At 38.3% G+C, this 23,947-nt stretch overlaps 1 protein-coding gene across 1 annotated transcript in view; it reads right to left on the reverse strand.

Annotated features, from left to right (window-relative positions):
• Positions 1–3,563: 3,563 nt before the first annotated feature.
• BCL2L12 (BCL2 like 12) overlaps positions 3,564–23,947 on the reverse strand; it is a 172,159-nt gene continuing 151,775 nt past the window's right edge. The window contains exons 6-7 of the mRNA XM_053690842.1: positions 10,433–10,702; positions 3,564–5,835 (exon numbers count right to left, since the gene is read on the reverse strand). Of these exons, the coding sequence (XP_053546817.1) occupies positions 5,788–5,835; positions 10,433–10,702 (318 nt within the window). The 3' untranslated portion in view covers positions 3,564–5,787. The remainder of the gene's footprint in view (positions 5,836–10,432; positions 10,703–23,947) is intronic.

Below are 23,947 nucleotides of genomic sequence, written 5' to 3' on the forward strand. Positions count from 1 at the left end.
AGCAACAGGTAATGGAACATTACTTAAGGAAATATTATCTGCATTAACAAGTTTGTCATGACATTCATTACAAACAACAGCTGGAGGAACAGTTACCACAAGTTTACAACAAATACACTTAACTTTGGCAGATCCAGCATCAGGCAGCAATTTTCCAGAAGTATCTTCTGAATCAGGGTCAATCTGAGACATCTTGCAATATGTAATAGAAAAAACAACATATAAAGCAAAATTGATCAAATTCCTTAAAAGACAGTTTCAGGAATGGGAAAAAATGCCAATGAACAAGCTTCTAGCAAGCAGAAGCAAATAAACAATGAAACTTAAATAATGTGGAGACAATAATGACGCCCATATTTTTTAACGCCAAAAAAGACGCCCACATTATTTGGCGCCTAAATGCTTTAAGCGCCAAAAATGACGCCACATCCGGTGACGCCGACATTTTTGGCGCAAAAACGTCAAAAAAAATTACGCAACTTCCGGCGACAAGTATGACGCCGGAAATGACAAAGAAAAATTTTGCGCCAAAAAAGTCCGCGCCAAGAATGACGCAATAAAATGAAGCGTTTTCAGCCCCCGCGAGCCTAACAGCCCACAGGAAAAAAGTTCAAATTTTTAAGGTAAGAAAAATAGATTATTCATATGCATTATCCCAAATAATGAAACTGACTGTCTGAAATAAGGAATGTTGAACATCCTGAATCAAGGCAAATAAATGTTTAAACACATATATTTAGAACTTTATATAAAAGTGCCCAACCATAGCTTAGAGTGTCACAAAAATAAGACTTACTTACCCCAGGACACTCATCTACATGTAGTAGAAAGCCAAACCAGTACTGAAACGAGAATCAGTAGAGGTAATGGTATATATAAGAGTATATCGTCGATCTGAAAAGGGAGGTAAGAGATGAATCTCTACGACCGATAACAGAGAACCTATGAAATAGACCCCGTAGAAGGAGATCATTGAATTCAAATAGGCAATACTCTCTTCACATCCCTCTGACATTCACTGCACACTGAGAGGAAAACCGGGCTCCAGCCTGCTGCGAAGCACATACCAACGAAGAATCTAGCACAAACTTACTTCACCACCTCCATGGGAGGCAAAGTTTGTAAAACTGATTTGTGGGTGTGGTGAGGGGTGTATTTATAGGCATTTTGAGGTTTGGGAAACTTTGCCCCTCCTGGTAGGAATGTATATCCCATACGTCACTAGCTCATGGACTCTTGCTAATTACATGAAAGAAATAATCGATTTTACCCATAACAGTGTCCACCAGTGATTTAAGCCCTGTAAACTAAGCCATCCTTCTATACTGAGTCTCAGAAAATGGCTTACCTTTCCACATGGGGATTTCTACCAGTCTTCTAGCAATACCAGGTCTTGTTAGAAAAAAATGACTGAGCATACCTTAAGCAGTTAAGCCTGCAAACTGTTCCCCCCAACTGAAGTTCTCCGGTACTCAACAGTCCTGTGTGGGAACAGCAATGGATTTTAGTTACAACATGCTAAAATCTTTTTCCTCTCAGCAGAAATCTTCATCACTTTCTGCCTCAGAGTAAATAGTACAAACCGGCACTATTTTAAAATAACAAACTCTTGATTGAAGAAATAAAACTACAAATCTAACACCACATACTCTTTACCACCCCCGTGGAGATGCTACTTGTTAGAGCGGCAAAGAGAATGACTGGGGGGGCGGAGCCTGAGGGGAGCTATATGGACAGCTTTGCTGTGTGCTCTCTTTGCCACTTCCTGTAGGGATTGAGAATATCCCACAAGTAAGGATGAATCCGTGGACTGAATACACCAAGTAAGAGAAAACTACAACTAACACCACAAACTCTTTACCATCCCCGTGGAGATGCTACTTGTTCAGAGCGGCAAAGAGAATGACTGGGGGGCGGAGCCAGAGGAGGGGCTATATGGACAGCTTTTGCTGTGTGTCTCTTTGCCATTTCCTGTAAGGGAAGAGAATATCCCACAAGTAAGGATGAAGCCGTGGACCGGACACACCAATGTAGGAGAAAAGGAGGACAGAGACAGAGGAATATTAGCTGTACAGACTCAAGTGTTGAGGCTAGATACGCATAGTGGTAACAAGTCAGACTGCTAACAGATAACAATGTATGTAATACATACATGTGTTCCAAAAATTTGACCTATATAAAGGATATTAGAGAAATACTAGTCAGATAACTGCCAAAAACTACCCCCCCCTTAGCTCCTCGTGCAGAGCACCTTACTCACTCTTTATACACACTATAGTACAGAGCCAAAATTGGAGTGTCTGACTTAATGAAAGGGAGAAGGAGCAAGCGCACAAAGCTGCAACAAAGGAGCAAAAATAATGTACCCCCCCCGTGCGCCACTACAATGCATTATAACCAAATCTAACTGAGTAAAGGCACAGCGCTAAATAAATATAGGGAAGCGTTAAAGGGACATGAAACCCAAAATTTTCTTTCTTGGATTTTGGTAGAACCTACAATGTTAAACAACTTTCCAGTTTACTTCTATTATCAAATGTTTTTCATTCTATTGGTATCATTTGTTGAAAGAGCAGCAATGCACTACTTGTTTCTAACTGAACACATGGGTGAGCCAATGACTATCAGTACATATATGCAGCCACCATCAGCAGCTAGAACCTAGGGTCTTTCCTGCTCCTGGGCTTACCTAGATAAACCTTTCAGCAAAGAATAACAAGAGAAGGAAGCAAATTAAATAGAAGTAAATTGGAAAGTTGTTTAACATTGTCTAAATCTTAAATGTCTAATTATGACTTTACTGTCCCTTTAAGGACATGATTACCTATCAGATGGACTAGCCACATGAAGTTAACACTTCCAGAAATAAAAATGAACCCTCTGAATAGCAGTCTAACTTGTCCACACTACAGTACAAACACTACACCCTCACACAGTATAGTAACTATTAACCCACTGCACTGTGTTGACTTAAAGAAATGTCCTCTGGCTATGCTATACATAACTATATTTACCTACGGATAGACTGTCAGGAAGAAAGTATTTACCAGAGCTTTCAGCCCTCCAGTGAGCCTACCCAGCTGCAAAACTCTGCATACAGTATACAGCCCCTATAGTACTGTAACTAACAGGAGAAGCTGGAGGCTGAAGGACCAGTCACAGCAACACCTACAGCAGGCTTGAGACTAAAGACTTCCACAGAAGACTTATATTATTCAGCCCAGTACTTTCCTAAGCCCTTTTTTCAAAGTTTCATCTTATGAAGGGAATAAGGGGTAAAAAACAAAACACCTTATTCAGCACCTCAAGCTTTCACCTGCTCCTTGGAGAAGCAAAGAAAAGACTGTGGGTACAGGTAGTGGGTGGGATTCAAATGTATGGTGTAGGGTGTCTTTGCCTCCTCCTGGTGGCCTGGTACTGAATTCCCAATAGTAAGGACTAGTAGCCTCTCACAACCTCTATTTTACAGTTAAATTAAGCTTTGAGTTATACAATTATGCTATATCTTGGATCATCACCATTATAAATTTATATTTACAAAAAATAAAAATAATAATAATACCTTTGCATGTTTTATATACAAGATTTTATTTGGCATCGATCACACATTTTTGTAGTCCATCATTGCCATATATTCTTACAGATGATATTAAGGCCTTATTGAATACACTGCACGTATGCAGAATTCAAGTTAAGGAACATTTGACAATCCTGTTGCCAGAGCTTAACCAGTTTAGTGCAAGTCTGTAGATTTAATAAAGACCAGCTTTATAGTTCAGGAATCAGTTATAGAAAACAATAAAAAAAAAAAAAAAAAAAAAAAAAACAACAGACTTCACAATAGCTATATAAAACACAGTATACAATTCAGTGCTTAAATTATGTCTTCTGAATATCAGTGCAATAAGAACAGGGAGCATCTGTCTTCATGGCACAATCAAAGCTCTAAACCAAAATGCACACTCGGGTCACAGATAATTAGGGGCAGATATTATTTTATCTGTAAACTTTTCCACTGGTAGAACAGCAAAATTCTTTATTACAGTTTATGTAGTGTTTTGCTGTTACTGCCATTAGTAAAAGTAGTGTCTGATGACTGCTACATTAATAGTATTTCTTATGAACATCTATGCATATGTGTGATGTGACCTATGCTATTCAAATTAATAAGAGAAAAACACTAGGCTAGCACTGTGACATAATGACCGAAACCCTTTTTGTACTATAAAAATATAAAATATGTGCAGAAAGTACTCTCTTTTAGTATATTAATCTACATTGTCATCCAGAACATGGGATTCAGAAATGTAATGCACAAACAACTACAGTGTTTGATCTCCTTATTGCATACATTTGCATCATCACATAACTGCCCTGTAGCAAATATTACTTATACTCTATGATGTGGCAATCTTGAGTAGCTATATCAGTTTAAAGATGTTTTTTCTCAAAGGGAGAGCTACAGAAGGATAAAGAGAATTACTCTACTTCTGCAAAAGGGATTTGTTTTGCTATGGGTATCCTTAACGGATGTCAAATAATACTTACAATCCTTACATGATTAGTATAATTCATATTAAAACAACTGGGGCTACTTGGCATAACTATATGCATTGTTTTCTAATATATCTTGAGCATGTGCCACTCAACTGCATTGAACAAGGAGTATGCACCCATCAGTATTTCTGGATTTTTAAGAAAGAGCATTTGGGAAGGTTCCATAATAAAATAAAAAGTGGCATGACTGGAGGTGTATGGCAGCAGTATAGCATATGCCAGGATCAGCACTACATGCATGGGGCTAATCTCTCTGGTAATTAGTAGGTACTCTTCATGCACATAGAGTACCTACAAATTAGTGCCCTTATTAATACAGAGATCACACACCTGGTACATGCACGTTGTACCAATCTGATGTTAAAATGTACCTGGCATTGCACAGCTCCAGCATACTGGCTACTGACATATCCCTCTAATAGTAGGAGAAAAGATCTGGGCAAATAGTGGCAGTAAGTTGGGAAAATGTGGCTCTCTTACCACCTGACGGATCACTAATCACAGCAGTCTGGTATGGAAGTCTCTGATATTTGAGGAATATGAAAAGTACTAAATCACAGTGTACTATACAGAAAGCTAAAAACATTACATTGCAACATCAATTAAAAATAGCATCATTGATAGGTTAAAAACTACTTTATAAATATACTTTTATACTTATTGCAAAAAAGCCCTGATTCTCTTTGCCCCAAACGCCACTTCATTTCTTATTTAATAAATATAGGCTACACTGTAATAAAGGCATGCTATCCACATTGGTGGAATACGCTGGTCTATTAGGTATCACAAGGGTCTCCAATAACAAATGACATCAACAAAACACTTTTTTTTAGTTTTTTTAAACCATTACTATAAATAACTCCTTTAAAATGTAACGGTTATATTAATGACACAATTCAAATTTTGATTTACATAATTAAAAAAAATATTTAAAACAAAAATCAGTATTAAAAATTCACATCATTGCAATCTTCTTTTATACTTTTTTCCTGAAGTTGAGGAGCACGGAGGGCTCACTTGTCCACTACCTTTTGCTTATGCCAAATACTTCTGGCAAGTATATAGTCACAATTTCATGGCTGGTAGAGACAAGAGTTTTTTTTTTCTTCTTGTTATCAAAACAGTAGTGAGATATAAAAATTAAATAGCGTATGCTGGATATTGGGAAGACAACACTTATTTAACTTCCTGTCTCATGCAGCCTGGAGGTAGACTGTAGTTTGAGGCTCTTCAGTCTATCTGGAGATCTGGTATATCTGTATGAGAAACAATATTTTCCTATAACAAAATACAAACAATACAATTAGAAAAAAAAAGCACACAATAGGTAGTTCCAAAAATGACAAATATCAAACTACATTTTATAAAAGGGGACATTAAACACTAAACAAATGTTAGGCATACTTAAGAATTCAAAGAAAATATTAGTCTGAGCATACATGTAGTATTTTTAAAAGTTTCATTAGCTGTTAAACATTGACAAAATAAGTGTAAAGTTTTAGTGTCTATAAAACAATGGGCGCTGCCATGTTGTAACTAAGGTTACCTTCTCTGCTGTGGCCAATTAGGGACAATTATAAATAGGTCACTAGAGTGTGCAGCCAATGGCAGCGAGGAATATAACAGTTTTCTGCACTTCCATTTCTAACAGGAACTGAAAAGCTCACAATTTCAGAATAGAATTACAGGAAAAGGGGACAAAATAAATAATGAAAGTATATGGCAGAGTTTTTTTTATAGATACACAATTTATGATTTTATATTACCATCTAAAGGTGTTTAATGTCCTTTAAACACTAAATACATTTCCTGCGCCTGACTAATTATGGATGCCACGTTTTTGGAACCTAGGTTTCGCCTGCAGACATCTGAGGGAGAGTTGCAGAACATGTGCAAACACATCAACACTGGAATGGATTGAATAATTGATTTCAATGCAGCAGCAGCCATTAATAGAGGGAGGCACATCAATGGATGTACCAAATAATGTATTTAGTGTTAAATGTCTCTTTAAACACAGAATTTGAATTCCCTATAAATGTTTAATTATGCAGCAGAATATGGAATATGCTTTCATTATTTTGCCTGCTTTTCTTGCAATTTACCTCTGAAAATTGTGTTTTTTCCCCAGCCCAAAGAAAAGCCGGTCAACCTGCAAATTTCATATTCCTTCTCCTACTAAACGCTTCAGACAGAGCATGACATTTTAAAAAAAGTTTCCAATTGACTTCTATCAGATTTAATTAATTATTGATGTATTTTATGTTGCAGGGAATATCTAGGTATCTAATGCACTATATAAGAAGTTTTGAGAGAACGTTTTTGGGCACTTGATGGCAGCAGCGTTTGTATAAAATGTAGGACATTGGTAAAAGCATTCTTGCAAACCTATCATATAGAGCTCCAGATACATGAATACTCCAACCTTTTTAAAAATGGAGACCAATAAAACAAAGTAAAAAAATTGCAGCGGTCAATTTAACTCCTTCCTATGTTTAACATTGAGTGCTCAAGTAAGTTTTCCCTGACTAGTAAGTGTGTGTGTGTGTGTGTGTGTTTTTTTAGGCATAGTCTCCCTTTAAATGTATAAATGCCATGTCATGCAAAACCAGGGCAAGGAAAATATGATGAGCATGCATGGGTCATGTCTTAGGCACTGTATATATGCCCTTTTACAGTATACAGCAGGGTCTTTGGGTATGTACATGAGAATATCCCTTTGCTCAAATGCGGCTTAATGTATTTGTTTAATCTTAAAGGGACATTCCAGTCAAAATTTAAATGCACATACATTAATTACAAAAAATGCTTCATTAAAAGCTATCACTGTTTTAGTGTTAACATTTTTCTCTGCACGTGCATGTGAAGCATAGCTAGATATTGTCACTGCACCCACATTTTAAATAATGCAGCTGTGCAGATAATCACTGGGGCCTGTACCATGTCAGCAATGAACAAATTAAGTCATTACCAGATGGTATAAGCACCTTAGGCTCTCTGAGCAAGTGCTGTGCTTAAAATGCTGGTGCACGGTGCATACTTAAATACACTTTTAAAAACAGCTATAGCTTTTATTAGAAGCATTTTTGCTAATGCATGTATATTACAAAATTGCTTCTGTTAAATACCGAAATGCACCCATGTGGTTTCCAATTTTGGCTGGAATATCCCTTTAAATCTTCCAGCCCATGCATATTTCAGCTAATTAAACAAAAACCTAGGTTACAGAATTTGCTTTTCAGCCTATCAGGGAATGTGGGAGAAGCACAATTTTTATATAAAAGTAATAACTGTATAATGTCCCATTGTGTCCCACAGCGTGCTGAACTAAAACACTCCTGAGATAGACAAACTTCTTTTGCAAGCAGAGTATTATATGCTAATAAATAATACATTCTATCCTCTGAGTTAAATAAAAAAAGCAGGTAAAATAAATAAAAAGGTATGTTACAAAGAAGTTGTTTTTTTTTTACTTTGTGTAACTAAACATTTTATGAAGAATTCAATTTTAAAGGGACATTTGTTTCTGCTTGCTTTTAACTATCTTGCAAAGGGGTTAACCACATAGTTAAATTTAGCCCTATAGCAGTGATGCTCTACTGAGAGCTAGCTGAACACATTTGGTGAGCCAACGACAAGAGAAGTGTTTAGCCACCAATCACTAACTAGCTTCCAGTAGTGCATTACCACTGCTAAGGATGTGTACATGCACTTTTCAAAAAAGGACATCAAAAGAACTAAGTCGATTTGATAAGAGAGCACATCATTTTGAGACACTTATATTCACTTCTGAATCGTGGAAGTTACATTTTAACTTTACTATCACTTTAAGTACCCTGTACACCAAATTAGCAGAACATTGACACTTTTATGGTCTGTATCCATATCTGAGGAACTTAGCTAAGGAATACACACGCAGTGTAGTATATCTAAAGCACATTACAAGTTTCAAAGTGATTGTAAAGTTACTTGATTATGCTTAACAGGATTGCATATAAAAACTAATTTTATTTTTTTATACCCTCCACCCGCAAACCATCGGCTTTTAGTGGTTATAATAATAAATCAGTGTTTATCCAATCCTATAGAGGGAAAGAAGAGCTTACGCAGCTTGCAGACAACACTGTTGATCCGGAAATGAAGTCCTCCGACAGAAAACGCTAACAGGTAGCGGACGGGGGAAGAAAAACTTTAGCAAACAGTTCCTCAGAATAGCAAGCACGGAGTGCCGTAGCCAATGCGGTGGATCAGACCGCCAGACAAGTATAGGCAACAGGTAAGGCAGGTAAAAAACATGCAAGTAAATTTAATCCTAGCATGCCCCCTTTGGCATCCATCGAGTCAGTAAGAACGCCCAGGTTTGAGAATTGCTTGGGGGAAAAAAAGCTACTGACTCAATGGAAGTCAAAGGGGGCAAGCTAGGATTGGATAAACACTGATTTGTCATTATAACATCTAAAAGCCGATGCTTTGAGGGCGGAGGAATGGAGGAGGGTATACACAAATAAAAAGTAGTTTGTTTTTCGAAAATATGCGATTTCGAAGATATTGTTGAATGAAAGTTACCCTATTTTGCTTTCTCCTTACACATCACGTTAAGCATATCAAGTTACTTTAGAATCACTTTAAATATGAGCCCAACTTTTTTGTGATGCAGTATATGTACAGGAAGATTTCTGCATTGATTGTATGTTTAAATAATGCTTTCAGGTGGCTACTCTTTACAACAGAATCCTAAAAGAAAACTGTAAGCACTTTGCATATATTTTTTAATGTCTCTGAGGGCATCATGTTAACATTAAAAAGGAACACAAAACCCCAGATTTGTCTTTCACGATTAATGGAGCATACAATTTTAAACATCTTTCCCATTTACGTCTATTATCAATTTTTCTTTGTTTCTTTGTTATTCTTTGATAAATTTGAGCCCATAGTGCTGCAGACATGTGCACGCTCCTGAGCTTATGTCCCTGCTTTTTAACAAACACAGGTGGACATGGACATTCGCCCGTCTGCCCAGCTTCTCCTCTAGTGGGAAGCAATCTGCTGACCGCATTTACCATTGCGCACACGCACAACCCTGCCCGCGCACAGCCAATCATGCGCAGGCAGTTGCTGTCAATCTCCCCAGTCGGAAGAAACCAGGGAGATTGAAACTCTCTACCTAAGAGTTGGAGAACAGGACAGGGAAGCAAAACAAAGCTTGATAAATGCTGACTGCAAGTCCTGCATGGCAGCAGTTTTGAACAAAATGTTACACATTAGCAAGAGTACTAAATGGCAGCACTATTTGCTGTCATGTAGTTCTTCAGGCATGTGCACACTACCTGTATAGATTATTTATCAATAAAGAATAACAAGAGAATGAAGCATATTTGATAATAGTAAATTGAAAACTTTTTTTTTTAAATTGTATTAAGAGAAGCTGTGTGCTTGGTCAGTTAAATAATGAGGCTATGCAAGGTTTTCTCCATTATACACTGTACTGTGAACAACTTACTCAGAATACCAATTTTCATTGACAGGAGAGTGAAACGTTACTTTACTACACTGTTCTGTTATACAGTAAAGTGCACAATGTCTAGACAGAATACCAACTATAAAACAGAAGGAAGCACAACTGAATTTGTCAGAAATACAAGCACTCTCAAAAGTTGCTTAGCTACCCCCTCCCCCAGATTATCATGACCCAAGCTAAATTAAGCATTCATTTTTTGTGGGTCTTGTAGTAACTTTGTATCTGAAGATGAAGCAATTTACAATTAAGAACTGAACTGTTTCAATGCACCCTGATGTAGTCCCTTCCATGTGAAGAATGTGTAGTTGGAAGAGAAATGAACAACAATAATAATAAAACAATGAGAACTCTTTATACCCAGCCGCCTTGTTCCTGTAGCCACGGTACAAACATGTCCATGTATTGCATGCTGTAGCCCATAAGTGTTTGCACAGGGTAGGTGTTGATTCCAGCCACTTTTCTGGTTAACTCCATGGTCAGAGCTATCTTTGTCAGTTCAGAGCTCACAGATGCTCCATCTTCTTCAGCCGACACCTCTGCCTGGTTGGTAAAAACTTCCACAAGTCGAGAAAAGCTGCCATAGGACATTCTGGTAAGGGCATTTCGTAAGAACGGATCTCTGCTGATCTACATAAAAAAAAAAAAAAAAAAAAAGGAACCATCACCTACTAATTGTAACCGTCTCAATAAATACCCTTTAATAGCAGGTAATTTATTATAGCACAGGAGATTACACAACATAAATAGTGATAGTAAATATTTTTTATTAACATGTAAAGATTTTTACTTTTATAAAAACTATAGTTGCAAAACAACTCAAGAGACTTGGCAATGTAAATGTCACAATGATGGAAGAACAAGTTTATTTACTTTGTCTCAGCACCTATTTATAGAGTTCTATAGACTCTAGTCTAGTAATGTTATATAATAGCAGCACAAACCCTAACAGAACCACTTTATTTTTATACTGCACCAATGAACCAAATGTATTTGTGCATTAATCTACATGTTAAAATGACAGCAAACTTAAAGGGACATGCCACCCACATTTTTTCTTTTATGATTTAGAGAGAGAATGCAATTTTAAACATCTTTCTAATTTACTTATATTATCTAATTTGTTTTATTCTCTTGATATTCTTTGATGAAAAGCATATCTAGATATGCTCACTAGCTGCTGATTGGTTGCTGCACAGAGAAGCATCGTGTGATTGGCTCACCATGTGCATTGCTTTTTCTTCAACTAAGGATATTTAAAAAATGAAGCAAAATAAATAATGGAAGTAAATTGTAATGTTGTTTAAATTTCTATTCTCTATCTGAATCATGAAAGAAAGATTTTGGGTTTAGTGGCCCTTTAAAGGTTATTGAAAAAAAAAAAACTCTACAATTTTACAGCATAGAATCAGGAGTGTAGCCTGTAGTTTACATTACTGCAACAACTACCCTGATTGCTTAGATAAGCGTTGGAGCTCATGTACATCTGACCTGACACAGCAAAGTAGACTAGATAAACATACTTAAAGGGACATTGTACACTAGATTTTTCTTTCCATAAATGTTTTGTAGATGATCCATTTATACAGCCCATCTGGTATTTTTTTTTTTTTTGTTAGTTTTTTTTAAATGTATAGTTTTGCCTATTTTTAAATAACATTGTGCTGATTTTCAGACTCCTAACCAAGCACCAAAATTGAAGATGTATACTACTGTTTGTATAATGGGTCTTTTCATATGCAGGGGAGGCTCCGCTCTCAGCCCTCTCTTCATCAATAAAGCTAAATAGGGAGCTTCTAAAGTAAGTTTTAAAAGGTTTTAGATCAGTAAATGTGCATATTCCTCTTTATAGTAGTGTCTATTACATGCAGTTATATGAAAATTGGTGTATACTGTCCCTTTAAAAAGGGACATAAAACCAAATTTTATTTTCACGGTTCAGATAGTGTTAAATTTTAAAAAAAAAAACACCAAAAAAAACTTACATACTTATAGCACTAGATGGCAGCAATCATACAGTGCTCCAGACGTGCACACAACCTACCTAGGTATGCTTTAAGAATTAAAAGGACACTGAACCCAAATTTTTTCTTTAGCGATTCAAATAGAGCATGACATTTTAAGCAACTTTCTAATTTACTCACATTATCAAAATGTCCTCATTCTCTTGGTATCTTTATTTGAAATGCAAGAATGTAAGTTTTGATGCCGGCCCATTTTTGGTGAACAACCTGGGTTGTTCTTGCTGATTGATGGATAAATTCATCCACCAATAAAAAAGTGCTGTCCAGAGTCTGAACAACAACAAAAAAAAAGCTTAGATGCCTTCTTTTTCAAATAAAGATAGCAAGAGAACAAAGAAATAATGATAATAGGAGTAAATTAGAAAGTTGCTTAAAAATTGCATGCTCTATCTGAATCACAAAAGAAAAAAATTGGATTCAGTGTCCCTTTAAATTGAATGAAGTAAAAAAAAAAAAATTGTTGGGCATTTGTTTAACAACAGATCTGGGGAGTTGTTTAACTTTTACCCCTCAGGCCAGCTTTGCACAAAGTACACTTCCCATTTATTTCAAAACCAAGATAAGCTTTAAACAGATAATCCAGCAAAATTGAAATACACACCAGTGCTTTTCAGTTTTGAATAAAATAATTTTACTATACATTGGTGTTAGCAAAACTGCTATTTCTAGTAAAATCTTGAAGCCCTTGCAGTGCAGTCTTGTTCATGCGAGTCTGCAAACAGTTTGTTAAGAAGCAGCAGTTGCAAGTCATTCAGGGCGAGTGACAGACTGCAGAAGAGCCGCACAATTTCTTGCTAGTGCTATAATAAATAGGCATCAGAAAACTAGGGCAGGTTCCCTACCTGAGAACCTTGTCCCACCACCATTTGCTAAATGAGATTGTTTGTACTTTTGTGATATGGCAAACCAAAGCTCTATGAATATCACTGGAAATCTCAGGAGTAATAAAGTATTTCATACGTTACTGGGCAGAATAGATGGGATTTGTGATGGTTTTCTACAGATAATGTAACTGATTATTAGGGGAAGTGTCCATTTAACACAATGTCTTTTGAACCTTTTTGTGAACACAGTACAATTAAAAGTCAATTGACATTTGTGCTGAAATGTAGATTTTACATAGCACTATACTGTCTCACCCCTTGTTACCATCAAGGTTTTCTCATTTCCATTGTAAGAGGCATCACTAAGTGCTGACAAAGAGCTGAGCACAAAAACACAACCTGCCCCATTCACAAAAGCAGGACAGGTAACTATTATAAACATACGCATTTTAATTATACAAAGAAGCTTCCCCCCCCATTGTACTTATGCACATTGCTTGAAGGGATGTTAAACAGATAGAAAGCTTAGAGAAGGCAACATCAGGACAAACAATATAGGGAAAATAATACAAAAAAATTAGAACATAAAGTATCAGTAGTTAGCTAAAATGTTTAACCAAACAGTTTTTTTATACTGTCAATAGGAAGCAGTAGTAGTGCGCTTATTGTGCTCTTATTACAAGTTGTTGGTTGTGTTTAACCCTTAGAAAAGCAGGTATTAACTGTTGTAACCTGATATTGCGCATTAAAAAAGACATGCAAGGTGTATAGCAAAGCAGAATATTTGCGCTCCATCGTCTTTGCACTCAAGAGACTTCATCAGGAATTTTAGTGTGGGTCCCATTAGAAATATATTACATTACAAGAGAGAAATTATGGATCTGTGCTATCCCACATGAATAGTGTAGTGTACACAAACACAATAAAATGCAGACATGCAAGCAGTATGTATAGCACTCCATCAATGTTTATGATCCATACCACCCTGCAATTTTATAAGGAATGGGAATTGCTAAAATATCTGTTTCAATATAGGGAAAGACTCCAACTTGTTCTTCAATTTATTACCAAAGACACAATTGCTTTATTCCATTTATAGTACTATAAAACACTTTTTAAATTAAACTATATCACCTGAGTTCTCCCTCTCTAACTAAGGCTCTAAAAACCTTGATATAAGAAGCATGCTTAAAGGGAAACTCAAGTAAAAGTTAAAGTTTAATGAATCGGAGCGTGCAATTTTAAACAACTTTATAATTTACTTCCATTAACAAAATGTGCACAGTCTTTATATTTACACTTTGAGTCACCAGCTCCTACTGAGCATATGCAGAATTCATAGAATATACGTATATGCATTTGCAATTGGCTAATGGCTGTCACATAATACAAGGGGCAATAGACATAACTGAAATTCGTCAGAAAACAAATTTACTACTCATTGAAAAGTTCAGACTAAGAGGCCAATTTATTAAGGCCGAATGCTCCTGTTTCCGCGAGAGTCTTCAGGCTTGCCGGAAACATAGGTTAAGTAGCAGTGGTCTTAAGACCGCTACTCCTTAACTCGTCCGCCACCTCTGAGGCAGCGGACAGCAATCCACCCGATCGGGTTGATTGACAACCCCTGCTAGCGGACGATTGGCCGTAAATGTGCAGGGGGCGGGATTGCTCAAGCATTTCACTAGAAATGCTTGTGCAATGATAAATGCAGACAGCGTATGCTGTCGGCATTTATCAATGTGCGGCGGACATTGTTAAATCAGCCCCTAAGTGCTATTGCATTGTCTTTTTATCATGCATTTGTTGATTATGCAAATCAACTGTGTTTACTGGTCCTTTAACTATAGAATCTTTTATTTAACAGGACTAATTTGCAATTAGTTACAGGCCCTATAATGCTCACCAATGTATAACATTGATAAAAATATTATCACAAACACGGCTGCCATATTGTGCTCAGGACACTCATTGTTCTGAGCCAATCTACGTATGCTCTAATAGAGTATACAAAGCAAACAATGTAAACTTGATCAAATAAATTGGAAAGATGTTTTTTTTCTTTCAAGATTCAGATAGAGAAGACAATTTAAATCAACTTTCCAATTTTCTTCTATTATAATTTTCTTGTTATCCTTTGTTGAACAGCAGGAAGGTAAGCTCAGAAGTGTGCACGTGCCTGCAGGACTATATGGCAGCAGTTTTCCAACAATGTAATACATTAGCAAAAGCACTAGAGGGCACCACTAACTTTTTAATATTTGTACATAAAGAAATTGCAATAGCACTACACAGATTGAAAGGGATGCCCTATTATAATAATGTGTTCGGGGTAGAGTGCTTGTGCAAATGGGAATTGCAAAATAATGCCTAGGCGGAAAAGAACCCTCTAGACAAAAGGATGGTTGCACTTTATAGCACTTCTGTCTCCCTGTAATAAGAACATTACCTGTTCCAAAAGGTGGCTACTAGCACAAAATTAAAACATAACTTGAAAAAGCCGAAAATTGTAACGGCGAAACATGTTAAGGGGGGGTAGTTCACATGCCCTATTTTCTTTAACTTTTTAACTTAGCGTAGAGGTACAATGTATATAGAACTGTTGTGACCACTTTGAACCAATCGCAAAATTATGGTGTTATTTATCGTCAAGCTTATCCCCTTGCTAACTTACCAATAGTGTATCGCACCAACTGTGGTGTTCACCTTTACTCTAATAGTGAACCCCACATTCGGGTTAAGTAATATAATATACCTCCGACAGGGGAATGCAGTGCGACAATATACATATTGAGATTCAAACGTAATTTATGGGTCAGCGTTTAAAATTTTGTTTAAATAATACAAGGACCCTATATATTATACAAGTGTGCAGTGGATAAAAACATAATTTATGCTTACCTGATAAATTCCTTTCTTCTGTAGTGTGATCAGTCCACGGGTCATCATTACTTCTGGGATATTAACTGCTCCCCTACAGGAAGTGCAAGAGTATTCACCCAGCAGAGCTGCATATAGCTCCTCCCCTCTACGTCACTCCCAGTCATTCGACCAAGGACCAACGAGAAAGGAAAATCCAAGGGTGAAGTGGTGACTGGAGTATAAATTAAAAAATATTTACCTGCCTTAAAAACAGGGCGGGCCGTGGACTGATCACACTACAGAAGAAAGGAATTTATCAGGTAAGCATAAATTATGTTTTCTTCTGTTAAGTGTGATCAGTCCACGGGTCATCATTACTTCTGGGATACCAATACCAAAGCAAAAGTACACGGATGACGGGAGGGATAGGCAGACTCTTTATACAGAAGGAACCACTGCCTGAAGAACCTTTCTCCCAAAAATAGCCTCCGATGAAGCAAAGGTGTCAAATTTGTAAAATTTGGAAAAAGTATGAAGCGAAGACCAAGTTGCAGCCTTGCAAATCTGTTCAACAGAGGCCTCATTCTTGAAGGCCCAAGTGGAAGCCACAGCTCTAGTAGAATGAGCTGTAATTCTTTCAGGGGGCTGCTGTCCAGCAGTCTCATAAGCTAAACGAATTATGCTACGAAGCCAAAAAGAAAGAGAGGTAGCGGAAGCTTTTTGACCTCTCCTCTGCCCAGAGTAAATGACAAACAGAGAAGACGTTTGTCGGAATTCCTTAGTTGCCTGCAAGTAAAATTTTAGAGCCCGGACTACATCCAGGTTGTGCAGTAGACGTTCCTTCTTTGAAGAAGGATTTGGGCATAAAGAAGGAACAACAATCTCTTGATTGATATTCCTGTTAGTAACTACCTTAGGTAAGAACCCAGGTTTAGTACGCAGGACTACCTTATCCGAATGAAAAATCAAATAAGGAGAATCACAATGTAAGGCTGATAATTCAGAGACTCTTCGAGCCGAGGAAATAGCCATTAAAAATAGAACTTTCCAAGATAACAACTTTATATCAATGGAATGAAGGGGTTCAAATGGAACGCCCTGTAAAACATTAAGAACAAGGTTTAAACTCCATGGTGGAGCAACAGTTTTAAACACAGGCTTAATCCTGGCCAAAGCCTGACAAAAAGCCTGGACGTCAGGAACTTCTGACAGACGTTTGTGTAACAGAATGGACAGAGCTGAGATCTGTCCCTTTAATGAACTAGCAGATAAACCCTTTTCTAAACCTTCTTGTAGAAAAGACAATATCCTAGGAATCCTAACCTTACTCCAAGAGTAACCTTTGGATTCACACCAATGTAGGTATTTACGCCATATCTTATGGTAAATCTTTCTGGTAACAGGTTTCCTAGTCTGTATTAAGGTACTAATAACTGACTCAGAAAACCCACGTCTTGATAAAATTAAGCGTTCAATTTCCAAGCAGTCAGCTTCAGAGAAGTTAGATTTTGATGTTTGAAGGGACCCTGTATCAGAAGGTCCTGTTTCAGAGGTAGAGACCAAGGCGGACAGGATGACATGTCCACCAGGTCTGCATACCAAGTCCTGCGTGGCCACGCAGGTGCTATTAGAATCACTGATGCTCTCTCTTGTTTGATTCTGGCTATCAATCGAGGAAGCAACGGGAAGGGTGGAAACACGTAAGCCATCCTGAAGTCCCAAGGTGCTGTCAGAGCATCTATCAGGACTGCTCCTGGATCCCTGGATCTGGACCCGTAACGAGGAAGCTTGGCGTTCTGTCGAGACGCCATGAGATCTATCTCTGGTTTGCCCCAACGTCGAAGTATTTGGGCAAAGACCTCCGGATGAAGTTCCCACTCCCCCGGATGAAAAGTCTGACGACTTAAGAAATCCGCCTCCCAGTTCTCCACTCCCGGGATGTGGATTGCTGACAGGTGGCAAGAGTGAGACTCTGCCCAGCGAATTATCTTTGATACTTCCATCATAGCTAGGGAGCTTCTTGTCCCTCCCTGATGGTTGATGTAAGCTACAGTCGTGATGTTGTCCGACTGAAACCTGATGAACCCCCGAGTTGTCAACTGGGGCCAAGCCAGGAGGGCATTGAGAACTGCTCTCAATTCCAGAATGTTTATTGGCAGGAGACTCTCCTCCTGACTCCATAGTCCCTGAGCCTTCAGGGAATTCCAGACGGCACCCCAACCTAGAAGGCTGGCGTCTGTTGTTACAATTGTCCAGTCTGGTCTGCTGAATGGCATCCCCCTGGACAGGTGTGGCCGAGAAAGCCACCATAGAAGAGAATTTCTGGTCTCTTGATCCAGATTCAGAGAAGGGGATAAGTCTGAGTAATCCCCATTCCACTGACCTAGCATGCACAGTTGCAGTGGTCTGAGGTGTAAGCGTGCAAAGGGTACTATGTCCATTGCCGCTACCATTAAGCCGATTACCTCCATACATTGAGCCACTGACGGGTGTTGAATGGAATGAAGAGTGCGGCAAGCACTTTGAAGTCTTGATAGCCTGTCCTCTGTCAGGTAAATCTTCATTTCTACAGAATCTATAAGAGTCCCCAGGAAGGGAACTCTTGTGAGTGGAACGAGTGAACTTTTCTTTTCGTTCACCTTCCATCCATGTGACCTTAGAAATGCCAGCACTAACTCTGTATGAGATTTGGCAGTTTGAAAGCTTGAAGCTTGTATCAGAATGTCGTCTAGGTATGGAGCTACCGAGATTCCCCGCGGTCTTAGTACCGCCAGAAGAGCACCCAGAACCTTTGTGAAGATTCTTGGCGCTGTAGCCAATCCGAATGGAAGAGCCACAAACTGGTAATGCCTGTCTAGGAAGGCAAACCTTAGGTACCGGTAATGATCTTTGTGAATCGGCATGTGCAGGTAAGCATCTTTTAAATCTACAGTGGTCATGTACTGACCCTCTTGGATCATAGGTAAAATTGTCCGAATAGTCTCCATCTTGAACGATGGAACTCTTAGGAATTTGTTTAGGATCTTTAAGTCCAGGATTGGTCTGAAAGTTCCCTCTTTTTTGGGAACCACAAACAGATTTGAGTAAAACCCCTGTCCCTGTTCCGATCGTGGAACTGGATGGATTACTCCCATTAACAAGAGCTCTTGTACGCAGCGTAGAAAAGCCTCTTTCTTTGTCTGGATTGTTGACAATCTTGACAGATGAAATCTCTCTCTTGGAGGAGAGTATTTGAAGTCCAGAAGGTATCCCTGAGATATTATCTCTAGCGCCCAGGGATCCTGAACATCTCTTGCCCAAGCCTGGGCGAAGAGAGAAAGTCTGCCCCCCACTAGATCCGATCCCGGATCGGGGGCCCTCAATTCATGCTGTTTTGGGGGCAGCAGCAGGTTTCCTAGTCTGCTTGCCCTTGTTCCAGGACTGGTTAGGTTTCCAGCCTTGTCTGTAGCGAGCAACAGCTCCTTCCTGTTTTGGTGCAGAGGAAGTTGATGCTGCTCCTGCTTTGAAATTACGAAAGGAACGAAAACTAGACTGTCTAGTCTTGGCTTTGGCTTTGTCCTGAGGCAGGGCATGGCCTTTACCTCCTGTAATGTCAGCGATAATCTCTTTCAACCCGGGCCCGAATAAGGTCTGCCCTTTGAAAGGTATATTAAGCAATTTAGACTTAGAAGTAACATCAGCTGACCAGGATTTTAGCCACAGCGCCCTGCGTGCCTGAATGGCGAATCCTGAATTCTTCGCCGTAAGTTTAGTAAGATGTACTACGGCCTCCGAAATGAATGAATTAGCTAGTTTAAGGACTCTAAGCCTGTCCGTAATGTCGTCCAGAGTAGCTGAACCAATGTTCTCTTCCAGAGACTCAATCCAGAATGCCGCTGCAGCCGTGATCGGCGCAATGCATGCAAGGGGTTGCAATATAAAACCTTGTTGAACAAACATTTTCTTAAGGTAACCCTCTAACTTTTTATCCATTGGATCTGAAAAAAGCACAGCTATCCTCCACCGGGATAGTGGTACGCTTAGCTAAAGTAGAAACTGCTCCCTCCACCTTAGGGACCGTTTGCCATAAGTCCCTTGTGGTGGCGTCTATTGGAAACATTTTTCTAAATATCGGAGGGGGTGAGAACGGCACACCGGGTCTATCCCACTCCTTAGTAACAATTTCAGTAAGTCTCTTAGGTATAGGAAAAACCTCAGTACTCGTCGGTACCGCAAAATATTTATCCAACCTACACATTTTCTCTGGTATTGCAACTGTGTTACAATCATTCAGAGCCGCTAACACCTCCCCTAGTAATACACGGAGGTTTTCCAGTTTAAATTTAAAATTTGAAATATCTGAATCCAGTCTGTTTGGATCAGAACCGTCACCCACAGAATGAAGTTCTCCGTCCTCATGTTCTGCCACCTGTGACGCAGTGTCTGACATGGCCCTAATATTATCAGCGCACTCTGTTCTCGCCCCAGAGTGATCACGCTTACCTTTTAGTTCTGGTAATTTAGCCAAAACTTCAGTCATAACAGTAGCCATATCCTGTAATGTGATTTGTAATGGCCGCCCAGCTGTACTCGGCGCTACAATATCACGCACCTCCCTCTGAGCGGGAGATGTAGGTACTGACACGTGAGGCGAGTTAGTCGGCATAACTCTCCCCTCGTTGTTTGGTGAAATTTGTTCAATTTGTACAGATTGATTTTTATTTAAAGTAGCATCAATACAGTTAGTACATAAATTTCTATTGGGCTCCACTTTGGCATTGCAACAAATGACACAGGTATCATCTTCTGAATCAGACATGTTTAACACACTAGCAAATAAACTTGCAACTTGGAAATACAATTCAAATAGAATAATATTAAAACGTACTGTGCCTTTAAGAAGCACAGAAGATCTATGACAGTTAAAAATTAATAAATTGAAACAGTTATAGCCTCAATCCTTGTAAACAACACAACTTTAGCAAAGGTTTAATCCCATTAGCAAAGATAACAATTTCTGAAAGCAGGAAACAAATTACAGAATAAAAGTTTTTATTTCAGTCAAACTATAATTCTCACAGCTCTGCTGAGAGAAATTACCTCCCTCAAAATAAGTTTTGAAGACCCCTGAGCTCTGTAGAGATGAACCAGATCATGCAGGGAATACAATGAGTTGCTGACTGAAATATTTGATGCATAGTAAAAGCGCCCCTCCCCCACACACACAGCAGTGAGGGAGAACAGAAACTGACAGAAAAAACAGATTTAAGCAACTGCCAAGTGGAAAAATGGTGCCCAAACATTTATTCACTCAGTACCTCAGCAAATGAAAACGATTTTACATTCCAGCAAAAACGTTAAACATAATCTCTAGTTATTAAACAGCTTTATGTCTTTCTTACAGTGTAATTCTAGTGAAGTACCATTCTCCCAGAATACTGAAGTGTAAAGTATACATACATGACATTATATCGGTATGGCAGGATTTTCTCATCAATTCCATTGTCAGAAAATAAAAACTGCTACATACCTCTATGCAGATTCATCTGCCCGCTGTCCCCTGATCTGAAGTTTACCTCACTCCTCAGATGGCCGAGAACAGCAATATGATCTTAACTACTCCGGCTAAAATCATAGCAAAACTCTGGTAGATTCTTCCTCAAACTCTGCCAGAGAGGTAATAACACACTCCGGTGCTATTTTAAAATAACAAACTTTTGATTGAAGATATAAAACTAAGTATAATCACCATAGTCCTCTCACACGACCTATCTAGTTGCTGGGTGCAAGAGAATGACTGGGAGTGACGTAGAGGGGAGGAGCTATATGCAGCTCTGCTGGGTGAATCCTCTTGCACTTCCTGTAGGGGAGCAGTTAATATCCCAGAAGTAATGATGACCCGTGGACTGATCACACTTAACAGAAGAAATACAGCACTTACTCCTTTTCTTGTGAGGGAATCAGGAGTATGTTATGTAAATACGCACATTGAGGTTCAACATTAACTATGCCATTAACACGTAAATTTATACATCACTAGGATTTAACTGACAACTAGGGTCAGCAGCGCCATTAATATCTGCTTACAGATGGTATTTCCTGTTGAAATCACGAATAGACTGGCATTATTTATACTTTAAAACCATATGGTGTGTATATATAAGATTCATAATATCTGTTATACGCAACCAGGTCATTATATATACTTATAAACTTTATGATTTAGTTCATTAATGGGTTTCATTATCATGTCAGCAGTGCACTGAATCATGACATTTAATGCTCCAGGGTCTATATTACAGTAAAATCACGCTACCATCCATTATATATTGGTAATATTTTGAACCTGAGGAGAGCGTGGTATATATATTGTGGTAAATAACTCTGACACGAAATTGGCTTTTATACAAAGACACTCAGATGACTAATACTACTTAGCTCATTCCTAGTCCAAAACCATTACTCTAGTAGGATATTTAATATATTAAAGTCTGTATATTTATTTATTACAAATCCTAGTGTGACCTTAACTTACTAACTATAATCTGTAAATTCTGCAGCCCCAGTACATTTTATAAGGGATTATAATATGATTGAAGACAAAAACATTTAGATTAAATGTATGTATATATATATAATATTATTATTACTCTTTATTATTCTTGTATAGGAGACCAATATATTCTAAGCCTATTTCTTCCATTTCATTTATACCTCTTATGACATACTAGTTGTAATAACGGTACCTATTTATGAGTATCAAATCAGAAAATTTGATACATTCCCCCCTACTAGGATACCTTTAATACTAAGTGACTAGGGTTCTTCAAGATGCCCTATAGTGCTAAAACCCTAAATCCAATTAATGTTGTATTAGGAACCTCCCACTAGCACCGATGCACATATATATCTTGTGATAGTTCATCTTTGAGGGGCAGAAATACACATTAATAAGACAGATCATACGAAAACTGGTACACATGAGGTCATTGTCAATATATATTTGAACAACCTATAATTATCTCCTGTGGTAAAGTGACCCACTTATTATACATTTTTTATATAAGTGAAGTCTCTTTCCAGTATCATCCTCACTCGATAGATTATACCTTATTGAGTATAGGTGTCCTGTAACTATGTATTAACGCCATTCCTTACAATATACGGTCACCACAGTCTAGTATATTTTTTGGACTAATTTAAATTTTATGATCCTTACATCATAATTTTGTGTCTTCTTCGTAATTTTAAATCTGTGGTTTTTTTTTAACATAATGTTATTAAAAGTTAAACAGGCAATGTTCTTATTACAGGGAGACAGAAGTGCTATAAAGTGCAACCTTCCTTTTGTCTAGAGGGTTCTTTTCCTCCTAGGCATTATTTTGCAACTTTTTAAAAACAGAATTTATGTTTACCTGATAAATTACTTTCTCCAACGGTGTGTCCGGTCCACGGCGTCATCCTTACTTGTGGGATACTCTCCTCCCCAACAGGAAATGGCAAAGAGCCCAGCAAAGCTGGTCACATGATCCCTCCTAGGCTCCGCCTTCCCCAGTCATTCGACCGACGTAAAGGAGGAATATTTGCATAGGAGAAATCATATGATACCGTGGTGACTGTAGTTAAAGAAAATAAATTATCAGACCTGATTAAAAAACCAGGGCGGGCCGTGGACCGGACACACCGTTGGAGAAAGTAATTTATCAGGTAAACATAAATTCTGTTTTCTCCAACATAGGTGTGTCCGGTCCACGGCGTCATCCTTACTTGTGGGAACCAATACCAAAGCTTTAGGACACGGATGATGGGAGGGAGCAAATCAGGTCACCTAGATGGAAGGCACCACGGCTTGCAAAACCTTTCTCCCAAAAATAGCCTCAGAAGAAGCAAAAGTATCAAATTTGTAAAATTTAGTAAAAGTGTGCAGTGAAGACCAAGTCGCTGCCTTACATATCTGATCAACAGAAGCCTCGTTCTTGAAGGCCCATGTGGAAGCCACGGCCCTAGTGGAATGAGCTGTGATTCTTTCAGGAGGCTGCCGTCCGGCAGTCTCGTAAGCCAATCTGATGATGCTTTTAAGCCAAAAAGAGAGAGAGGTAGAAGTTGCTTTTTGACCTCTCCTTTTACCAGAATAAACAACAAACAAGGAAGATGTTTGTCTGAAATCCTTTGTAGCATCTAAATAGAAT

The sequence above is a fragment of the Bombina bombina genome, chromosome 8 (assembly GCF_027579735.1).
Source record: "Bombina bombina isolate aBomBom1 chromosome 8, aBomBom1.pri, whole genome shotgun sequence".
NCBI classification, from domain to species: Eukaryota; Metazoa; Chordata; class Amphibia; order Anura; family Bombinatoridae; genus Bombina; species Bombina bombina.